The 21,046-nt window shown below is 38.9% G+C and overlaps 1 protein-coding gene and 1 long non-coding RNA gene across 4 annotated transcripts in view; one reads left to right on the forward strand and one right to left on the reverse strand.

Annotated features, from left to right (window-relative positions):
• The window catches only part of LOC310741037 (neurofibromin), a 91,667-nt gene that overhangs the window by 62,824 nt on the left and 7,797 nt on the right, over positions 1-21,046 (forward strand). For all 3 annotated transcript variants that reach the window (XM_083568354.1, XM_083568356.1, XM_083568355.1), the window contains 16 exons: positions 6,330-6,762; positions 7,116-7,456; positions 8,129-8,331; positions 8,576-8,769; positions 9,944-10,084; positions 11,502-11,781; positions 12,507-12,721; positions 13,794-13,855; positions 14,012-14,126; positions 16,173-16,274; positions 17,419-17,559; positions 18,027-18,153; positions 18,242-18,373; positions 18,475-18,610; positions 18,714-18,871; positions 19,416-19,538. In XM_083568354.1, the coding sequence (XP_083424480.1) occupies positions 6,330-6,762; positions 7,116-7,456; positions 8,129-8,331; positions 8,576-8,769; positions 9,944-10,084; positions 11,502-11,781; positions 12,507-12,721; positions 13,794-13,855; positions 14,012-14,126; positions 16,173-16,274; positions 17,419-17,559; positions 18,027-18,153; positions 18,242-18,373; positions 18,475-18,610; positions 18,714-18,871; positions 19,416-19,538 (2,903 nt within the window). The remainder of the gene's footprint in view (positions 1-6,329; positions 6,763-7,115; positions 7,457-8,128; positions 8,332-8,575; positions 8,770-9,943; positions 10,085-11,501; positions 11,782-12,506; positions 12,722-13,793; positions 13,856-14,011; positions 14,127-16,172; positions 16,275-17,418; positions 17,560-18,026; positions 18,154-18,241; positions 18,374-18,474; positions 18,611-18,713; positions 18,872-19,415; positions 19,539-21,046) is intronic.
• LOC310740997 lies at positions 1,362-3,883 on the reverse strand. Its single transcript, XR_014537811.1, has 2 exons — positions 3,737-3,883; positions 1,362-2,419 (listed from the first exon to the last, which is right to left on the reverse strand). It is a non-coding gene; the product is annotated as an uncharacterized lncRNA (long non-coding RNA).

The raw sequence follows: 21,046 nt of genomic DNA on the forward strand, positions 1-21,046 counted from the left end.
TGGGGGCAGGCTTTGGTTTTGTTGGGAACTGGGACCAGGTTGCTGGAACTCTTCTGGAAAGCGTGGGCAGGTTGAGGAATGTCACTGTCTGTCACTTTATAGAGTATGCAGGTAGTGAAGGGAGGACTTATCTTGCCCTCTATCATGGCCAAGTCAGGGAGGGATTGTGTGCTGTTGCCCGCTAGCATGGGAAGGTCATGGGCAAAGGCCACCCATGAATAGGTCTTTGGAGGCCACCTAGTCAACCTCAGGCATGGGCAGGTCTTGGAAGGGTGCCTTGCTGAGAGACCGTCTCATTGCCCTTTTAGGGGCATTGATTGGCCTTGGGTCATCGCTTTGTCAGCCTCTGGCTGGAGCATGACTGGAGGGCCCCTCTCATGACCACATGACTGGAGGGGCTTGCTTGTAGGCTTGTGACATGAGCTTGAATGTAGGGGACTCCTAATGGGCCCTTGATTGACGAGACTGGAAAAAGTTGCTCTGTCTGAGGAGTGCCCTCATGGAATTCTGGCATGAGCAAGGCTTGGGGGACTGCTCTGTCAACCCCGGCAAGAACATGGCTTTGAAAGCCCTCTCATTGGCTTTGTGCTGGGGCATGAAGTAGGCTACTGTCATGTCAGCTACTTCAATAAGATCAGATGCTGGGGTCACCAGGTTGACCTCAGGTTAGAGCTGCTTGTGAGATCTGGCCTTCTTTTCCTTCAAGAAGAAGGGGAACAGGGTAGGTGACTCATTAGTAAAAACCTGCACTAGCATGCTAACAAACCCAGCTACAATGCTGAGCCATTAATCAAGAACAAAACTGCTCTGTAATCACAGTTAAACTCAACAACTTACTTTGCGAAGACTAGACTGAAACAAAGGGGTATATATATATATATATATATATATATATATATATATATATATATATATATATATATAGAGAGAGAGAGAGAAAGAGAGAGAGACATTATTTGTCACAGTAATGGAGAACAGCTGTGAACAAGACTACACAGTGACCAATAACCGAACAGGTGTGGAGACATGACAAACACAATCATGCACGTAAACAAGGAAGAGAATATACTCACACTACACGCTGCTGCAAACAGGGGAGAGGAAAAGACCTCAAAAAGTAGCAAGGAAGCTAGTTATAACTCGACTGGAGTAACTGCAGAAAATCTGTCAAATCCTAAATAAATGTGATCTACTGACTCTGGAGCTTAGAAAATGTAGCTATCTATAGTCTAATGTCTAAATTAAAAGTATAAAATAAAGTGCAGAACTATAACTATATCGTCAGGGTGATTCATCACTAATTACATACTGATCATTATGTTTGCCCAGTTTATAGACGATGATTAAAAAGAGACCAGACCTTTTATTTATTTTATTTATTTATCCTTTTTTGCCTTCCAAAATAACATTTGAAAAATAGATAAGCTCATGTTCTCCACTGTCAGTATTCATTTTCACTAAACTTGTGACAGTTAAATATTCAACATCGCACTTGGAGTTTGGACTTAGCACTTTTGTTGCATCATATCACACCCACACACACAGACACACACACACATGTTTATATACATGCATACTTATAAACAAGCCTGTCATGTCTAAATTTGGCACAAAGTTCTAAAAAAAATTGGTTGCCCAGAAATAAAAGTGAAACTACATGTATACAAGGAAGGATTCAATGAATTTCTATCACCAATCAAAGTGATGATGGATCGGTGATGCCAGGATGCTTTCTAGCCTGCGTTTTCCAGATCTTCTATCGCATGATCTGTTTTGTCAGATTGTTCGGCTTCTTGGGTGAGTGTGGCCTTGCTGATGTCATTGTCAGAATTTTTGTTCTCTTCACCAGAGGCTTGGTTTTCCATGTTGGCAGCTGCTCCGCCCTCCTCTTCTGGCTCCTGGTTCTCATCTGGAGTTGTCTCAACCTCCACTTTCACCGAGCTGCATTCCTTTAACATTACTTCATTTTCAGAAGGCCCTCCATTTACACTGTTTTTCTTGGTTCTTGTGGATGATTTCATCAAGACCAGTTCGCCCTTTCTGGTGCCTTGGGAACATTTGCAGGCCATGCACAGAATAATCACCAGCAGCAAAAAGCTGATTAGCCCAAGTAATGCAATCATCATCCATAGTGTCATTTCCTTCTTGTTCCCCAGATCGATTAGGCAGTCTTGTTCCTGAGTAACCTTATATGTACGTTGCTTTTCCTTTGTGGTGCTGAGAGTTGTGCTCGTCGTTATAGGTGCAAGGCTGGTAGATGTTTGGGTTGATGCTGTTGACAAACTGCTTATGGAATTATTTGCTTCATTGAAGTTAGCACTCGAGGTCATAGGAGATACTAAAGTATTATTGACATTAGCTTTAAGTCCTTCCAGACTCACAAGCAGAATGAAGCACATGATATGGTACATTTTGGAATCTGTAAAAGAACAAAGAAATAGGGTTTTCTAAATACATGGCATGCTGGGAAAAAAAATCTTCCATAGTGGAACGTTTTATTATTATGAACTATTCCTATTTGACGATGCAGGATTTCTTGAAACATGACTAGATATATTTACTTATTATTTAACATTTAAAATAAAACATTTTTTTTAGCTTCTTTACTGTTTATATATATAAATTTTGGTATTTCATTATCGAAATGTACATAATTTCTACAAAATGAATAAAAATTGCTGTTATTGTAGAGTCCAAAAAGGGAATGAATCAAATTTCTTTCTCTTTTTTCCAACATCTCAACTCACTTACATGAATAATTGTTTTTAATTTGATTTAGGTTTAAATTTTCACATTAATTAATATTGTTATTAATTCAAATAAAGGCAATAAGAAGTAAGGCATACAATTCTATTTTGTTTATTAAAACCTTACATTTAAAGTGATAGTGGTGAAGTAACTAATTTTAGATAAAATTTCAGCCAGAGATGGTATTTAAGCTCTTTAGTGCTAAACAAGTACTAAATCTAGAAACAATTTCTAGTAAAAGTTGAAATAGACGATTATTATCTTTAAGTGTCTTTAACAGTTAAGTCAGTCTAGAGTTTAAGTGGAAGAAAAAGATGTATAAATTGTCTCTAGAGTATACTAATATAGAATAGTAGTACCTCTCTCATTAAGGAACTGAGAAACGCTTGGTTAAAGGTAACAACCAGCAGCTTTATTTTTACTTTGTGTAGTTAAAATAGTGTGATAAATACAAAGTATACATTACACAGATGCTTAAGCTTAATTGTGTGTGTGTGTGTGTGTGTGTGTGTGTGTGTGTGTGTGTGTGTGTGTGTGTGTGTATATATATATATATATATGTATGTATGTTTGTATGTATATTGGCTTACTCATGAATTTCTACTTATGTCTCTCATGTCAACTTCCCTTGGCTATTAAACACTTCTAGTTGGACTGAAACTTTTACGATACTGCTAGGAAACGATTTTATTTAGAAACATGTTTACAAGGAATCTTTCATAATCAGCTGAATAAGTTTCAAGTTTTTTGTCTCATGTAAAGTAATTTAAATGTAATGGATTTGATGATAAACATTAAAGCCTAATAAACAAACATTTTATTTTTAAATATAAAAAAATAAAATAAATTATGTGTGTATATGTATATATATATATATATATATATCATGTAAAGCTGAAATTGTTTATATAGTAATTTAAATGTAATGGATTTGATGATAACCACACACACATATAGTCATAGAAACACATAGTCATCTGTTTCTTACCTGTAAAGTTGCAAGGTTTCTTTTTTTTTTTTTTGCGCGCCCAATCTGAGCTCAGCCAGGAGATGTTGTTGATCGAGTTGTTGGTCGAGCGTTTGAATCGTGATGCAGCTGGTGATGAAGTCTGAGGAGATATGGCTTTGGCTCTGCACAGAACAGCAGCTAAGAACGACACATTTCCTGTCCTTTTTTTCACTTCTGCTGTGGTTTTATTGGAAATATTTTTAAACTCGCATGTGACTTGAGCTTGCCATGTGTGTTTAGCCTTGGTTTTTTTTTTTTTGTTCTCTAACTGATTGTTACTTTGGTGACAAGTTATAAACTTTGTTGTAGAATTTGTTCAGTGACCTTGAGCTTGAAAAATACCTTAAATTAAAGTGATGATTATGATGATGTCAGTAAAGATTTATTTTGATTCTTGTTATTTTTTAACAATGATTACAGGGAATGTAAGAGTTTGATTGGTGTGATGAATTCAGTGAAATAAAATAGATAAAAAAACAGAATAAAATAGATGCACTATAGGGGAGCTCTTTTTAACAGGTACAGTATGTTTAGTCAAGAATAAAATATTAGATAACAGTAAGATCCTATTGTATGCAGAGAAGAGAAGTGTGTGATATTATAATTTTTTTTATTTATTTTTTTTAAGCACCTCAGTGCTGTAGAGGCTGGGTTTATTTGTCTATACACAATCGAGTATAAATAGCAGTGCGCTCAGCTCTCTATTTTCGAATCGGTTTATCTGTATATCATCTCAGAGCTGGTTTATCAAATGATAATTAAAAGCATACCAAATATCTGTAGTATTTGTAGCACCTTAACTTTGAGATTTTCACTTTCTTAAATGAAAGGAAGTGACCATTGTGTGTATATTTATATATATATATATATATATATATATATATATATAATTTGTTTTTTTTTAAAAAGCCCATTTACTGTAAAAAGAAAATATTTGCATTGGGATTATATGTACAGGATGATGACGCTAGCTCTTTAGGGGAAATGAAATTAGGGCGTCTTATTATAGCGTGACAAGATGAGCTCTGTTCTGGGCAATCTTGTTTTTTTTTTTACCTCAAGATGACTTTCTCCAGCTGGCTTTGCTAACATAGCTAGAACTGGCTATATATGATGATGATGATGATGATGTTGATGGTGTGTGTGTGTGTGTGTGTGTGTGTGTGTGTATATATATAAAGGTTTGATACTTTTCCTTCAGTGTTTTTGTCTTTATATTTATGATTTTCAACATTGTACATCTAGACATCCAAACTATGAAGGACACGAAAATGTTAAACAACCCAGAACCCAGAATATGATTTACAATTGATTATGTCCAATATGGCTATATTTAGCTTTGATGACAGCTTTGAAACCTCATGGCTTTTTCTCATCAGAATTACAAGGAATCACCTGGAATGGTTTTCAGTCCACATTTCTGAAATTTCTCGCCTTCTTAATGTAGTTTAGACCATCAGCTGTTTTGTGCACAAAGTTGTCTTGAGTACAAGGTCAGTATCCAGATTAGTGCGACTACAAGTGTGCAAATCCATATTATGGCAAGAAACGCAGTTGCTGTAATAGAAACGACAGTCCAGCATTACTTTAAGAAATGAGGGTCAGTCAGTCAGTCCATGAACCTGTAAATTCCAGGCGACTACCTCATGAATCTGATGAGAGAATGTCATGAGTATGCCAAGCTGTCGTCGAAGTTAAATGTAGCTACATTGGACAAGCTAAAATATAAAACATATTCTGGAGTGTTTAACACATGTTTGTTTGCTACATGATTACATACGTGTTCTTTCACAGGTAATGTCTTCACTATTAATGTGCAATGATGAAAATAATACAAATAAAGAAAAACCATTGAAGCAGAAGGTATCCAAATTTTAAACTGGTTCTATATGCATACATGCGCACACACACACACTGTATATACAGGAATCTCCCGTTTATCGCGGTGGTTACATTCCAAAACAGCCTGCGATAAACGGAACATCGCGATAAACATCACAACAAAAATGCCATTTTTTTTATTGTTTAAGAAGTAAATCATCGTCCCACACACTTTAAACACACACAATAAACATTTGCAAGAATATAGCGAGATGAATTTTGTGTAAATTCGTAGAAATACGGTACACTGTATCACATTTATAGTGAGTACATGTACTGTACAGTATACAGTTCTCTAGTAGCGTAGCTTATGCATAGTTTCTCTGCTTGTTTATTGGTGTCAAGTGTCTTATGACGTCAAAAAAGAGGCTGAGACAAATTAGCTATGTGGCAAATGCAATTCCGCGATAAACCGGGAGCGTTGATTCGAACGGCGGTAAAGCGGGAGATTACTGTACTCTTTATACTGTATATACAGTGTAGAATTTCTGAGGATCACTTTTCATGTTCACTTCTTTTCAAAGAATTTCTAAATAGAAAAGAAAGAAAATATTTTTGGAGTCGAGATCAGAAGTATAAGTTGGCGTGACTGCATGCACATGAAGACAGTAGGGCATCTGGTTGTTGTATTAAAAGATTCTTTTAAGCTTAGCCATTCATATAAAATTTTCCCCTGCTTTCTCATCTACAGGTTCAAAACTGGCCAGATTAATGGAGACTTGCTCATCTATCACGTGCTGCTCACGCTCAAACCATACTACGCCAAACCTTACGAGATAGTAGTGGACCTGACTCACGCCGGCCCCAGCAACCGCTTTAAGACTGACTTCCTTTCCAAATGGTTTGTCGTCTTTCCGGGGTTTGCCTACGAGAACGTCGCGGCCATCTACATCTACAACTGTAACACATGGGTGCGTGAGTATACAAAGTACCACGAGAGGCTCCTCACCGGCCTGAAGGGCAGCAAGAAGCTGCTTTTCATTGAGTCCCCAGCGAGGCTGGCTGAACACATCGAGCTGGAGCAGCAAAAGCTTCCTGCCGCTACGTTGACCCTCGAGGAGGATCTCAAGGTGTTTCATAATGCTCTCAAACTGGCCCACAAGGACACCAAGGTGTCCATCAAGGTGAGCTGGAGAGGTTTCATTGTTAAAATGCTGGATTGTCTTTTTATTTTTATTATTATTTGCTGTTTTAAAGAAAACTGAATTGTTGAATACATGATTCTGATTGGTCAAAAGGTGTTTTGGGTAACTTTCCTATAACAGCAACTTGGACATGAGCTGTTTTAGCTGCTGTAGTGAAAGTGATGACCTGAACTTAACATTAAATGTAACTGTAAACAGATAAAAAGTGAATTGCTATGGTATAAAATAATGAAAATATTATGTTGCAATCAATCGATGTTGAATTGTTGTGTTTTGTGTCAGAATAATAGAAAGTAAGCATTTTTTTTTTTACTCTGCCTCCCCCCCTTCAGGTGGGCTCCAGTGCCGTGCAGGTGACCTCGGCAGATCGGACACGGGTCCTGGGCCAGTCGGTTTTCCTCAATGATATCTACTACGCCTCCGAAATTGAGGAGATCTGCCTGGTGGATGAGAACCAGTTCACGCTTACTATCGCCAACCAGGGCACACCACTCACCTTCATGCACCAGGAGTGCGAGGCCATCGTGCACTCCATCATCCACATTCGCACACGCTGGGAGCTCTCTCAGCCCGACTCCATCCCACAACATACCAAGATCAGGCCCAAAGACGTGCCGGGGACGCTGCTCAACATCGCCCTCCTAAATCTGGGCAGCTCTGATCCTAGTCTCAGGTCAGCAACATTTAGAGCACTGTGTATAATTCAGATTACAGCATTCTGATGATTCTGATTAGTCAGAGACTATTGATTAATTAAATGTATATAACAGCAGCCCTGAAAGTGTTTTTTTTGTTTGAATACTTTATAGTTATAAGACAGTTAGTTATCAGGGTTCATATGCATTTTGGAAAAGTATTTTGATGTGAGTAACTGATTTCCAGCTTTTTAGTGACTGATTTGCCAGCCCTATTTGTTTTCAACGAAAACTTTGAGAAGAATATGCGTTTTCAAGCGGAAAAATATCAGCATGGACATGGCCAACAGGTGTTTTTTGTGGAGTTAGGAGCAGAGACTCTCAGCGCTGGCAAAAGATCAGGGTCGTCACGTTTTGAGGCAGCCGTTGCCATGACAGTAAAGCGCCCCCCAGAGATTCTGCCTCTGACATACATCAGAGATTGTAACATAACGCATGTTATGGTTGGAATTTACAATCATTATTTCAGCTGTTAAATATGGCCTTAAAAACCCCTATTGTCTGCATATCTGAGTCAGATTTTGGAAGGAAGTTATGAAGATGAGCTTTTATCCGCAGTGAAAGCTTTAATGCAGTATTACTGTATATGGAATAGTATTATGGACTTACGGATTTTCCACCTTTCTCTCTCTCTGACTCTCTCTGTGCAGGTCAGCAGCCTACAATCTACTGTGCGCCTTAACCTGCACCTTTAACCTGAAAATCGAGGGCCAGCTGCTGGAGACGACGGGTCTGTGCATCCCAGCCAACAACACCCTCTTCATTGTTTCCATCAGCAAGACCCTGGCAGCCAATGAGCCCCACCTGACGCTCGAGTTCCTCGAGGAGTGCATCTCTGGTTTCAGCAAGTCTAGTCAGTGTCTCTCAGTGTTGCTGTCATCTACAACAAAAAGCACTAACCAGTGAGAATATTAGAATGATGCTGAAATTATCTAAACACTAAGACATTCATGCTGTTTGCTATTGAGAAATATCTTAGCAAAACAGTACGAATGACAGGTGCCCTATTCTTGGAAGTCATTTGCAAAATCACTCGTCACTTGCAAATATAATTCTCTGTGATTTATTGATGTTTTATTTGTTTATTCTATGTGCAGGTATCGAGTTGAAACACCTCTGTCTGGAGTACATGACTCCCTGGCTGCTGAACCTGGTGCGTTTCTGCAAGCACAACGACGACGCCAAGCGCCAGCGGGTCACCGCCATCCTGGACAAGCTCATCACCATGACCATTAATGAGAAGCAGATGTACCCATCCATCCAGGCCAAGATCTGGGGCAGCCTGGGCCAAGTAGGACACCATGTCATCTGTCATTATCATGTTAAATCATATGTGCTCAATCAGACGCTTAGTTATAGCTGTATAGTGTTATACATTATGCATCTGTATAATCCTTATACTTAATATTTTATTATATGACCCACATATAGGAACAGCTTTTCTTGCAGACTCAATTCTGATATCCTCAAGGAGCTCTTATTTCCATATGTTCGATTAAAATGACATTAGGTTGAATCGTGGTTTTAGGGACTTTGGCCAGACGATGCAAATTCTACCTGTCGCACTGTAATACCTGCCGGGCTGAATATTTAAACAAACCACACATTTGACATTAAAATAATTTGGCTGCGAATAAATTTCACCTCGAACGCTGATACAGTGTTGAATTCCCTCATTGGTCAGATGATTCACGTCGATACGTTTTCTACAGGAGTAGCTGCGATGGTGCCTTCTAATACACTGCGTTTCAATAGCAACAACAAAAACATATGGTGACTTCCCTGTAAGGATTGTTTACTAAAGCATTATCGAATGCACTATTCAGGTGTTTGGTAACATGAAAAGTGACTTTTTTGTGTGTGTTTATTCCATGACAGATTTCAGAGGTTTTTACTTTCTGATTGCTTAAAGCTTTAAATAAAAATGCTATCATTGTAGATATTTTTTATTTGATCCAGAGATTTTTTTTTTTTTCCCCCTCTCAACCTTCTAGCTATAGACTCTATTATTAGAGTTATTATTAGATTCCAGTTGACTTTAGTCAAGGGCATAGTAACTTTTGACAACATTAGAAAATCACACACTCTTTGATTGTGGTATATGGACCCCATTTTGAGAAAGTTTTTTTACAAAGTGTCATAATAGGCTGTATATTAGGTTACTGGGAGAAAAAAAAAATTTCTGTGTGAAATCAGACATTGAGCATATAACTAAAATAGCATAATCCTCATTTCATAGCACCTCTGAGAAGATTTCACTGAGATTGGTAGTAGAATTGATAGACAGACAGACGTATGTACATCTACGTATACGCTATCAATCACTTCCACGTACGTGTGTTTTATTCCTTACATACATTGTCTGTGCAAGTCCATTTCCTTCTCTTTTTTCTTTATTATCTTTCTATTAAATAAAACGCAGCAGTTGTCACTCTCGGTCTCTGACCCTCTTCTGTTTGCTTCAGATCACAGACTTGCTGGATGTGGTGTTGGACAGCTTCATTAAAACCAGTGCTACTGGAGGACTGGGCTCCATCAAGGCTGAGGTGATGGCAGACACGGCTGTGGCTCTGGCCTCTGGCAATGTCAAACTGGTGTCTAGCAAGGTGACACACACACACACACACACACACACACACACACACACACACACACACACACACACACACATACACTGTAATCAGAATTTCCACATGCCAGGTACTGTAGCTGAGCAGGAATGTTCTATTTTAAACAGTTTTCACATCATCCTCTAATCCTTCAGATCGATCCAAAGCTGTGGTTTATATATATGTTTTGTGATTACTAAGCTGTTATGTAGCCTAACCAAAAAAAAATTGCTATTTAGAATCTGAATCAGGCAATTACTAGTACATATCATTATATAATAGTATTATTACTATCACTAATTACTTTATCTTCCTGTCCCTCATAGTTTTTTTTGTGTTTGATTAATTATTCCATCATTTATTTACATCTTTGTTATTTACATCTTTGTTTCTTTCTTATTGCCTTTGCACTTCGCTGTGTGTGCGCACGTGTGTGTGTGTTGAACCATGTTTTACTTTCCTATTCTGTGTGGATTGTTAGTCATCTGGTGAAACCCATGTGAGAGGTCTTGCCAGCGGGAGACGTGCCCGAGCAGGAAGGCCGGTACAGGGGGTGCTTTGTCTTCTGGGTTTTTTAAAAAGACTCCCTGTTAACTTCCTGTTACATAAAAGACGGTCATGGTGAATCCAGTTTCTTGGTTATTCTCCTGGAGTATCCCAGGGATAGAGCTGCATATACCTACATTACCAGATTTTTTCGCAAGTGAAAAGCACACATTTTTTTCGTGCTTACTTTTTAGGTTTCTGTAGGGTCTAAAAAAGTCTAAAGTTTACAAATCTAAATTTTAGGCCCTAAAAAGTTTAAAATTAGGCCGTAAATCATTGTAAACAGGTCTTAATCTTCCTATGTCCATGTAACGCTACCTCTAATGCTCATTTAAATGCTGCCACAGCACTTTAGAATATTTTTGTTCGTGGTGGTGTTTTTTCTTTCGGTAGTCCAAATATAATTCGCTGTATTGCGAGTACAAATTAGACCAACGTGCAACAGCCAATCAGCTTTCTGTTATTGTGTGCGGATGTAAAACGGATTTTATTTTTCAGCTATGGGGAAGTGCAATTTTTGCCGAAAAAAAAAATTAATAAAAAATGTTAGGGCTCTGGTTAAGGCCAGTTGCTAACAACGTGTTTGTGCGTGCTTTTGATGTCGTGATATAGATCGTAAATTTCATTATTAGAAGTCTTCAAAAAGGTCTTAAAAAGTCTTACATTTGACTTCTTGAAACCTGCAGAAACTCTGTTTATACCAAATGCATTGAAATGGCTTTGACCTGTACTGCTTGTCCAATCAGATCACCTGATTATGTTTCATGACTATTTGTTTATGATGAAATGTTAATGAGCAGCTTCTGTGCAAGCGTGAAATAATCATACATTTTCTATTTCTTATTAACGTTGAAACTTCTGTGTCCAGGTTATTATCCGCATGTGCAAGATCATCGATAAGACGTGCCTGTCGCCGACACCGACGCTGGAACAGCACCTGATGTGGGACGACATCGCCATCCTGGCACGCTACATGCTCATGCTGTCCTTCAACAACCTGCTGGACGTGGCGGCTCACCTGCCCTACCTGTTTCACGTGGTGACGCTGCTGGTGGCCACAGGGCCGCTCTCGCTGCGTGCCTCCACCCACGGCCTCGTCATCAACATCATCCACTCGCTCTGCACCTGCTCGCAGCTTAACTTCAGCGGTGAGGGCTGCATACACAGGGAGAGGGTATCGAGCTTAGGTGTACCTAGTTATGCTACAAGGAAATAAAAAAAACATTACCAGTCAAATAGTTGGATTTTACACAACTGGCAGAAATTGTAATAACTTGTTATAATAAAAGCCAGAATCTTGTTAATAAGGAAAGTCCAGGCATAACCGATTTTTCACGCACCATTCAAATCAGTCTGTTTTGGTTTTCAGTGGCCATTTCGCTGGCGGTGGTTTCACTTGTAGGACCAGGGGAGTGCAATATCAGCGCTACTCAAAATGATTTATCTAATGGCGCCCTTAAATATTCTTCTGCTCAGAAAGAGATTTTTGTATAATAGAGAACATCTGTGGATCAACACTTATACTGGATAAATATACTGGGTACTGGAGTTTTCTGTAATATGAAATACACTGGTCTCTAAAATCCGTGAATTTTGGACACACCCCCGCAGCCCCTATGGTGAATTCATCTAGACATTGTCACTTTATAAACGTAATAGTGTTCAGTATTTTATACACATTGTTAAAAATGTTATTCCTAACATTCTGTCCTGCTGCGGATTCCTGCGAATTTTAACATAATCCGTAACTTGCTGTTAGCTAGGTTCCAAATGAGAACCCGCAAATTTTCCGAACCGCGAAATTATCGGGGGTTGACTGTACTTTGTAAAGAGACATTCTGCTGTGTATGCTTTTTTTTTCCCCATCATGCAGAAGAGACCAAGCAGGTGTTGAGGCTGAGCCTGACCGAATTCTCCCTGCCCAAGTTTTACCTGCTGTTCGGCATCAGCAAAGTGAAGTCCGCGGCCGTTATAGCGTTCCGCTCCAGCTACAGGGATCGCTCTTTCTCGCCGGGATCGTATGAGCGCGAGACCTTCGCACTCTCATCCCTCGAGACTGTGACAGAGGCTCTGCTAGAGATCATGGAGGTACTTGATCATAGAAGAATACTGAAGGCCTGCCGATTAGAAGACTTTCTCGCTATACAAAATTCTTAGTAGCAGTAATATTAGATCTGGAACTTCCAGTTGGCTTAGGTTTAAATGTCCTGGAAAATGTTTTGCAGCCTAGATAACCACAGTAGCATGTGCCTGCTGAAACAGGCTTGTGTACCAGTTCCATTTACAAAAACGTGGCCTTTATATTTTTAGCTGAAGCTTTGAGCACTTCCTCAAATCGCTGCTGTCAGGTTATTTTAGCAGCTTTGAAGAACCCATAGGGTTTTTCCCACACATCACATACTCAAAACTGAAGTGGATATTTAATCTAATAATTACATATCAAAGTCCACTTAGATAGATAGATAGATAGATAGATAGATAGATAGATAGATAGATAGATAGATAGATAGATAGATAGATAGATAGATAGATAGATAGATAGATAGATAGATAGATAGATGGATGGATGGATAGATAGATAGATACAACTTTATTGTCATTGCATAGTACAGGTACATAGCAACGAAATGCAGTTTGGCATCTACCAGAAGTGCAAAATTTAGCAGTCGTGCAAAAGTGCAAATAAATATATGGCATATTTACAGCAAGTTATAGTGATAATATGTAAACATATGTAAAGTGAATAAATACAAAGGCAGTAACAGTGCAGAGATGTGTGGACATCAATTTAGAGTACAAGTCGAATAAACAGTCTACTATATATAAATATATATATATATATATATAATGTGTGTAAATATATATACACACACAGGTTATATACACAAATGAATGAAATGTTGGGCAGAATGTACAGTAATGATAAAAATGGTGCAGATGTAATGAGGAATAAAAGATATACTATGTAATATGTACATGTATAGTACAGAGGTTATATACAGTGTTTTGTTTTGTGTTTGTTTTGTGGTGATTTAGCGGTGTAGTGTAGTGTACTTATTGTCTGTACAAGCAGATACACACCCCTGAATTGGATTAAGTTGGTCGGTGTTGGGGTAATTTGTCATTTGTGAATAATGCAGTAGTCATCTCTTCCTGTCAGGCTTGCATGAGGGACATTCCGGGGTGTAAATGGCTTGATCAATGGACCGAATTGGCTCAAAAGTAAGTTGCCACCCACTCTTTCACTCAGACACTTTACTCTACTCTGTTATCCAAAAACACATGATGGGATCACATGATAGACAATGAGTTATTTTCATGCCAGATTTGTAATCAGTCAGCATGTTTTTTGTTTTTTTTGTGCAACTCTGTCTACAGATTCGCTTACCAGTACAACCCTTCTCTACAGCCCAGGGCCCTGGTGGTTTTTGGCTGCATCAGCAAGCGCATCACCCACGGTCAGATCAAACAGATCATCCGCATCCTCAGCAAGGCGAGTCACATGCTCATCAGGCTATTTTCGTACCTTGATTACGAAACATTTCGTCAAGAAAGCAAAAACACAACCAAGCACCGATCAATTGTATCTCTTCCATTAACTTTCATCGTGCACTAAATAACGTGTGTATTACTGGTTTGCTTTGGTAGCATCAATGGATCTATGGGATTTCTGTGCTTTTTAGACTATAAGATTTACATATTCAAACATATAAAGCTGCTATGGTTAGAAGTCCATGAGCTACATTCCTCAATGGCTAATTTATGACCACCAAATGTACAGGGATTTTTTTTTTTTTTTGTGAGCAATAGGATTAGAATAAAAATTTAATTAGAATAGAGTAATAGAGATACAGTTGGTAAAATATGACTTCAGTAGACTTGAGATAAAAGTATTTGCCTTTAAATGTACTAAAGTATCCAAGTACTATGATTAGTTATAGCTGTAATGTTCCTATTATCATTTTTGTCACAAGACTTTTCACATAATCGACTCAGTTGATGTGAAAAGACTCTGTTACTCTCGGCACAACAATCTATTAATAAAATGATGTTAATGAGTCAAACACTGATTGATATCTATTCAAATTATCATGAGCCCAAAACAGGTCATGTTTTTCACTACAGCTAAGGACTATGTGACAGCAGAACATCTCCTTTGTCGTTTCAACTCTTTTTCAACTACTTCAAAAACTACTTTTCAACTACTTCAAAAAAGTTGTGCAAATAAGTTTATAGGTATAAATCCCAGCACCGTCAACCTCCTACTTAATCCTCAACTGCTCAGTTGTAAGTCGCTGTGGATAAGGGCGTCTGCTAAATGCCATAAATGTAAATATAATGTAAATGTGTTAGAGTCAGGAGTTTCTTCCATCATGTATTCCTCTCTAAATGTATTGCTTGCTGTTGAACTGACTCTGAAGTGAACGCTGGTGATGAGTAGATACCACCAAGGGGCAATCGAAACCAGAGCGCGTGCACTACCTGATTGGTGGCTTGTCCTGTTAAGTTTTTATCCACTCAGAAATAAAAAGGAATGACATTTGACTTTGAAATGTAGTCAGGTAAAAGTCTCCCGAAATGGAAATACTTACAATACTAAAGTACAGATAAGGGTAAAAGCTACTTAAGTACATTAACGAATTACATTCATGGGGGGAAAAATGGCCCTGAACTTGCTGGTTCTGGTGCGTATGTTCCTGTATCTCCTTTTTGATGGAAGGATGTGACTGGGTTGTATGGAGCCATTGATGATGATGTAAGTTAATTAGCCATTTTATCACATTAAGTGACTTACTAACATGAAAAGCTTTTTTTTTTAATTATTTTATTTTTATTTGAAAAATAAAAAAGCATGACTTCCCCACAAGATATGAAGTCTCGATATCAGATGACACACTGTGCTCATTCAAAGCCATGAGATACTTAGATTGTGGCCTCAAATCTTTTAATAGATCATTAATGCTCTCAATATACAGTGTTAAGTGGATGCTGTCTTTTCATAGACACATGAACAAACACTGATAAGAAACCCACTGTATAATGAGCCATTAGTAATACGATGATGTATGGAAAAGGGAAGTATCGATTGCATATCAGATTGCAACAACAAGCTTCGCAAATATTTTATAACGTTTAAATAAAATAAATTACCACAAAATTCTGAATGACCTCAGAATGCATGGTAACCATAGCAACACCTCGTATCCTAGTGGAGGCAGCTCAGGTGTTTCTAGCTAGCTAACTTGGCAGTTATTATTAAACATAATTGATCTATCGTTAAAAAATGTCATGAAATATGAGAAGAAAAAAAGGAATTTGAACACTCGCTCATCACTTGGTGGTTTCAGTAGGCCTTGAGTGCTTGAAGTTGCCCTGTTTAATCTGATAAAATAAAAATAATAATAAAAAAAAGAACGATCTGCTTCTGCGATCACATAGTGCATTTTGGCTCTAGAGGTAATGGCCCTTCAGCCAGACTTCCTCAAAATGTGGTTGAATAGCTGTGTAATGACTAATGTACCCTTTGCTTTGTGGCCAGGGCCTGGAGAGCTGCTTGAAGGGGCCGGACAGTTACAACAGCCAGGTGCTGATCGAGGCTACGGTCATTGCTCTTACAAAACTGCAGCCCCTGCTGACCAAGGTACACCATCAAATCAGCACGTGCACACACCGCATCACCCACCGCATCACCCACTGCATCACCCACTGCATCACCCACTGCATCACCCACTGCATCACCCACTGCATCACCCACTGCATCACCCACTGCATCACCCACTGCATCACCCACTGCATCACCCCCTGCATCACCCCCTGCATCACCCCCTGCATCACCCCCTGCATCACCCCCTGCATCACCCCCTGCATCACACACTGCATCACACACTGCTTAAAGTGACATACCAATAAAACAGAATTGAATTGGATTTAACACTTTATCACACAATGGATTGCACACTGCATCACATATTGCACCACATAGTGCACATTGCATCAATCACAATACATCGCTTACTGCATCTCTTACTGCATTGCACACTGCAGCACACACTGCATCTCACACTGTTAAAAAGCACTATGCCAACAAAACAATTGAATTGAATGAAACACTGCATCACACACTGGACCACACTGGACCTCACTTTGTTAAAAGCACTATGCCAATAAAACGGAACTGAATTGAATGAAACACTGCATCAAACACTGGATCACACACACTGCATCTAACACTGTTAAAAAGCACTATGTCAACAAAACAGAACTGAATTGAATGAAACACTGCATCGCACAATGTTAAAAGCGCTATACCAATAAAACGAAACCGAATTGAATGAAACAGTGCATCACACACTGGACCACACTGTACCTCACTCTGGTAAAAGCACTATACTAATAAAACAGAACTGAATTGAATGAAACACTGGATCACACACTGCATCTCACACTGTTAAAAGCACTATACTAATAAAATGGAATTGAATCACACACTGGATTGCATTCTGCATCTCACACTGCATCTCTTACTGCATCTCTTACTGCATCTCTTACTGCATCACATTAATAATAATACAAAAGTCTATTCAGTTTGTAGTAGCGAGAATTCAGTCATATGGATACAGTAACTGCATGATGGTTAAAGTATAGAATTTGTACAATGTTAAACTGGTCGTTATAAGTTAGATACAATATAAAATTGCATGTTTAGGGTATGTTGTGTAAATTTTTCCTATATGATAGTACCGAGTTTTTCAAATATACTTTTACATCCTGTTAATCCTGGACAGGACTCGCACATGCACAAGGCCCTGTTCTGGGTGGCTGTGGCAGTCCTGCAACTGGACGAGGTGAACCTGTACTCGGCAGGGACGGCCCTGCTGGAACAGAACCTGCACAAGCTGGACAGCATGCATGTCTTCAATGATAAGGTGCGGTTTATTTACAATTCTAAAAACCAAATCAAAGCAGTAGTAAGCAAAAAAAAAACGGTTTCAACTTTTCACTGATATGGTTTTGTTCTATAAAATACACCTTTTTTTAATAACATCATGTAAAAGTGCAAAAAAGTCGTGTAACTATAATATATGTGAACATATAATTGTAACTATAATAACTCCATTAGACCATGGATGGTTGATTATAGTTTTTTCAGCACTTCCTGAACTTCTGGTTCGCTCTTTTCATGCTTCAATGTAAAAAAAAAAAAAAGAAAAAAAAAAAAAAGAAAAACCTGTTCATATTTTGGATGGGGCAGAGCACTTTGGGTGTGGTTAAGGGTCAATACACACATCTATAAACTCTATAAGGTGGTACAAGTATACCATAGGAGGTTTTGAGTGATTTTTGGTCTTGGGCAGTTTATTGAAAGCCTGACATGATGCCATCCTTTCTGCAGAGTCCCGAGGAGGTGTTCATGGAGATCCGTAATCCTCTAGAATGGCACTGCAAGCAGATGGACCACTTTGTCGGCCTCAACTTTAAGTCCAACTTCAACTTTGCGCTTGTTGGTCATCTGCTTAAAGGTGAGCCGACTGAAACATTTGCTGTTGTAAGAACTTCACTTTGAGTAGTGCAGAGAATCGAATATGCTTTCACTCCTCTCCCACTCAGGCTACAGGCACCCTTCCCCCACCACTGTGGCACGGACGGTGCGTATTCTCCACATGCTTCTCAGCCTGGTGGGAAAGCATCGCAACTGTGACAAGTTTGAGGTCAACACGCAGAGCGTAGCCTACTTAGCTGGTGAGCGTTGATCGCTCTGGTAATTTCAGCACCGAGAAGCTGCTGTGTGCTGTCTTTCTGACCACACTCTGTTTATTTCTGTTCGTTACACTTTATCTCAGCTCTGCTCACTGTGTCGGAGGAAGTGCGCAGTCGGTGCAGCCTAAAACACAGGAAGTCCCTGCTCCTCTCTGATGTCGCCATGGAGAACGTTCCTATGGAGACATACTCGCTTCACAATAGTGAGCCTGGTTGCAGGTGTGAACCTCAAGATTTAGTACACGACTTGTGACAACTATGACCCATGTGTAATTACTTGACTTCTAAACTAATCAATGCAAACTTGTCATTTTGATTTCAGGACGTTGAGAGAGAGCCATCCTTGGGCATCTCCTAAAGTTTCAGAGCGATACTTGGTTGCAAACTATCCAATCGTGGGCCAGATCAGCCCTCGGACACGAAAATCCATGAGTCTAGACCTGGGCCAGCCTTCTCAGGCGAACACCAAAAAGCTTTTGGGTAAGGCCGACACGGCGTACACACACACACACACACACACACACACACACACACACACACACACACACACAGCCTTAAACAGGGATGCCAAAACTAAGTTTAATTGAACCAAACAACGGTCTGTCTGTCTTTCTTTCTGCCTATCTTTCTGCCTATCTATCTATCTATCTATCTATCTATCTATCTATCTATCTATCTATCTATCTATCTATCTATCTATCTATCTATCTATCTATCTATCTATCTATCTATCTATCTATCTATCTATCTATCTATCTATCTATCTATCTATCCTTACTTACTTACTTACTGCTTTCAGTAGAAAATCTATTCTCTATCTAAATCTATTTTCTATATAGAATTATTTTTTAATTATAAATAAAGGGAATCATGGAAATTTTTATATTAAAATAATGAAACATTAACTTTTGACCCAAGTTTTTTTCTGATCATACCGTATAACCACTGACCAGATAATAAACAGCATTAATTTAGTCTGAATAAAGCCTACAACAGCCTCTTGTGTGTCTGTGTGTGTTGTCAGGGACGAGAAAAAGCTTTGACCACTTGATATCAGACACTAAAGCACCAAAGAGGCCGGAGGTGGAGTTTGGAATCACCACGCCCCCGAAGATGAGAAGAGTAGCAGAGAACGACTATGATATAGGTGCGATTTTTGCATGTGGGTTTGCCTGCGGCACTTGTAAAGTAAAGAATAGATGTTAAAGACACCCGCGTGTGTGTGTGTTATAATTGAAAGTAACATGTGGTTTGAAAGTATGTGGTCTGAAGATGTCATAGACAAAAGAGTCCCGGAGTATTCATTTGAACCGCACACTTCTTGTCAAGACATTGAAGAAAAATAAACACAGAGAGACTGCACATAGTTTTAAGATTTCAGATACAATATGTGAACGAATGTTTGTGGACACCTGAGCATAAGATTCGTATGTGCTTTTTGAACATCCCATTCCACAATCATTCCCTATTAGCTGTTATAATGAGCTCTACTCTTTTGGGAAGATGTTCCACTAGATTTTGGAGTGCGTTTGTGGAGATCTGTGATCATTCATACACAAGAGTGTAAAGTCAGGTACTGATGTAGGTGAGGTGAGGAGGCCTGGGGTGCAGTCAGTGTTCCAATTCATTCCAAATGTGTTCAATAGGGTTAAGGCCAGACCTCCATAGCAGGAGATCTTCCACTTGAACTCATGTAAGGCACATCTTCATGGGGATGGCTTTGTGCACAGGAGCATTGCTATGCTGGAAGTTTTGGATCTCCTACTGCATTTTATGCAATTGTGTCCCTCTAACTTTATGGACCAATTTGAGGAAAAAACACATATGGCTGGAAACGTGAGGTGTCCCAATACTTTTGTCCATATAGTGTACATGTTTGATTTATTTTTAACAATTAATGAATGCATTTTAAAACTACACAATAGTTAGGGTTTATTATAAAAGGTTGCTGCCTTAAAATATGAAATTCACACCAATTGTCCACATAAAGACACACAAGCCAGCCATCTTATATCTTCTATCGCATATATTGAAAGGATCAAAACTTATAATAAATATATCTAAACACTGTTATGCTGTGATTGGCAAGCAGAACAAGTGGAATTTGTTTGTTTTGTTTTGTTTTGACTTTAAGGTTTTCCCCCATAAACTGATCACAATAATCAGGTGATAGTGATGAGGGTTTAAAATGAAGCTTCTCACTCACCAGCTAGTTTTAGCTAAAAACAAATCAGATTAACAAAGACACACACATCCCTCATGACCAGTTTGCACCTTGAGAGTAAAACTTCCTGTCTTGTGCTTCTTTCTTGACTTTTTGCACAGGGGTCAGTTACCCTAGGCAAGTATGAGTCTTTGTTATTGCTTCACTGTAAATGAACCAGCACGCTGTTATTTTTTGCATAGTGAGGTACATGTATATGTGCGGATGCTATGCAGTGAGGCTGTATTTAATATAACATCATGACTCATGACTTGACTGTGGTTTATAAGAACCTCCCCAGCAAAGTGAGTGAACTCAATTTATGAAACCTACTGTATGTAAGCCTCCATTTTAGCAAGTGAGTCGACAGCGTTGCCCGCCATGGTTGATTTTTTTTACCCGCATTTTGCAGTTTGGCAGCTCATTACAATCCCATTATGCTCTATGATGAT

This window comes from Silurus aristotelis, assembly GCF_946808225.1.
Source record: "Silurus aristotelis genome assembly, chromosome: 18".
Taxonomy (NCBI): domain Eukaryota; kingdom Metazoa; phylum Chordata; class Actinopteri; order Siluriformes; family Siluridae; genus Silurus; species Silurus aristotelis.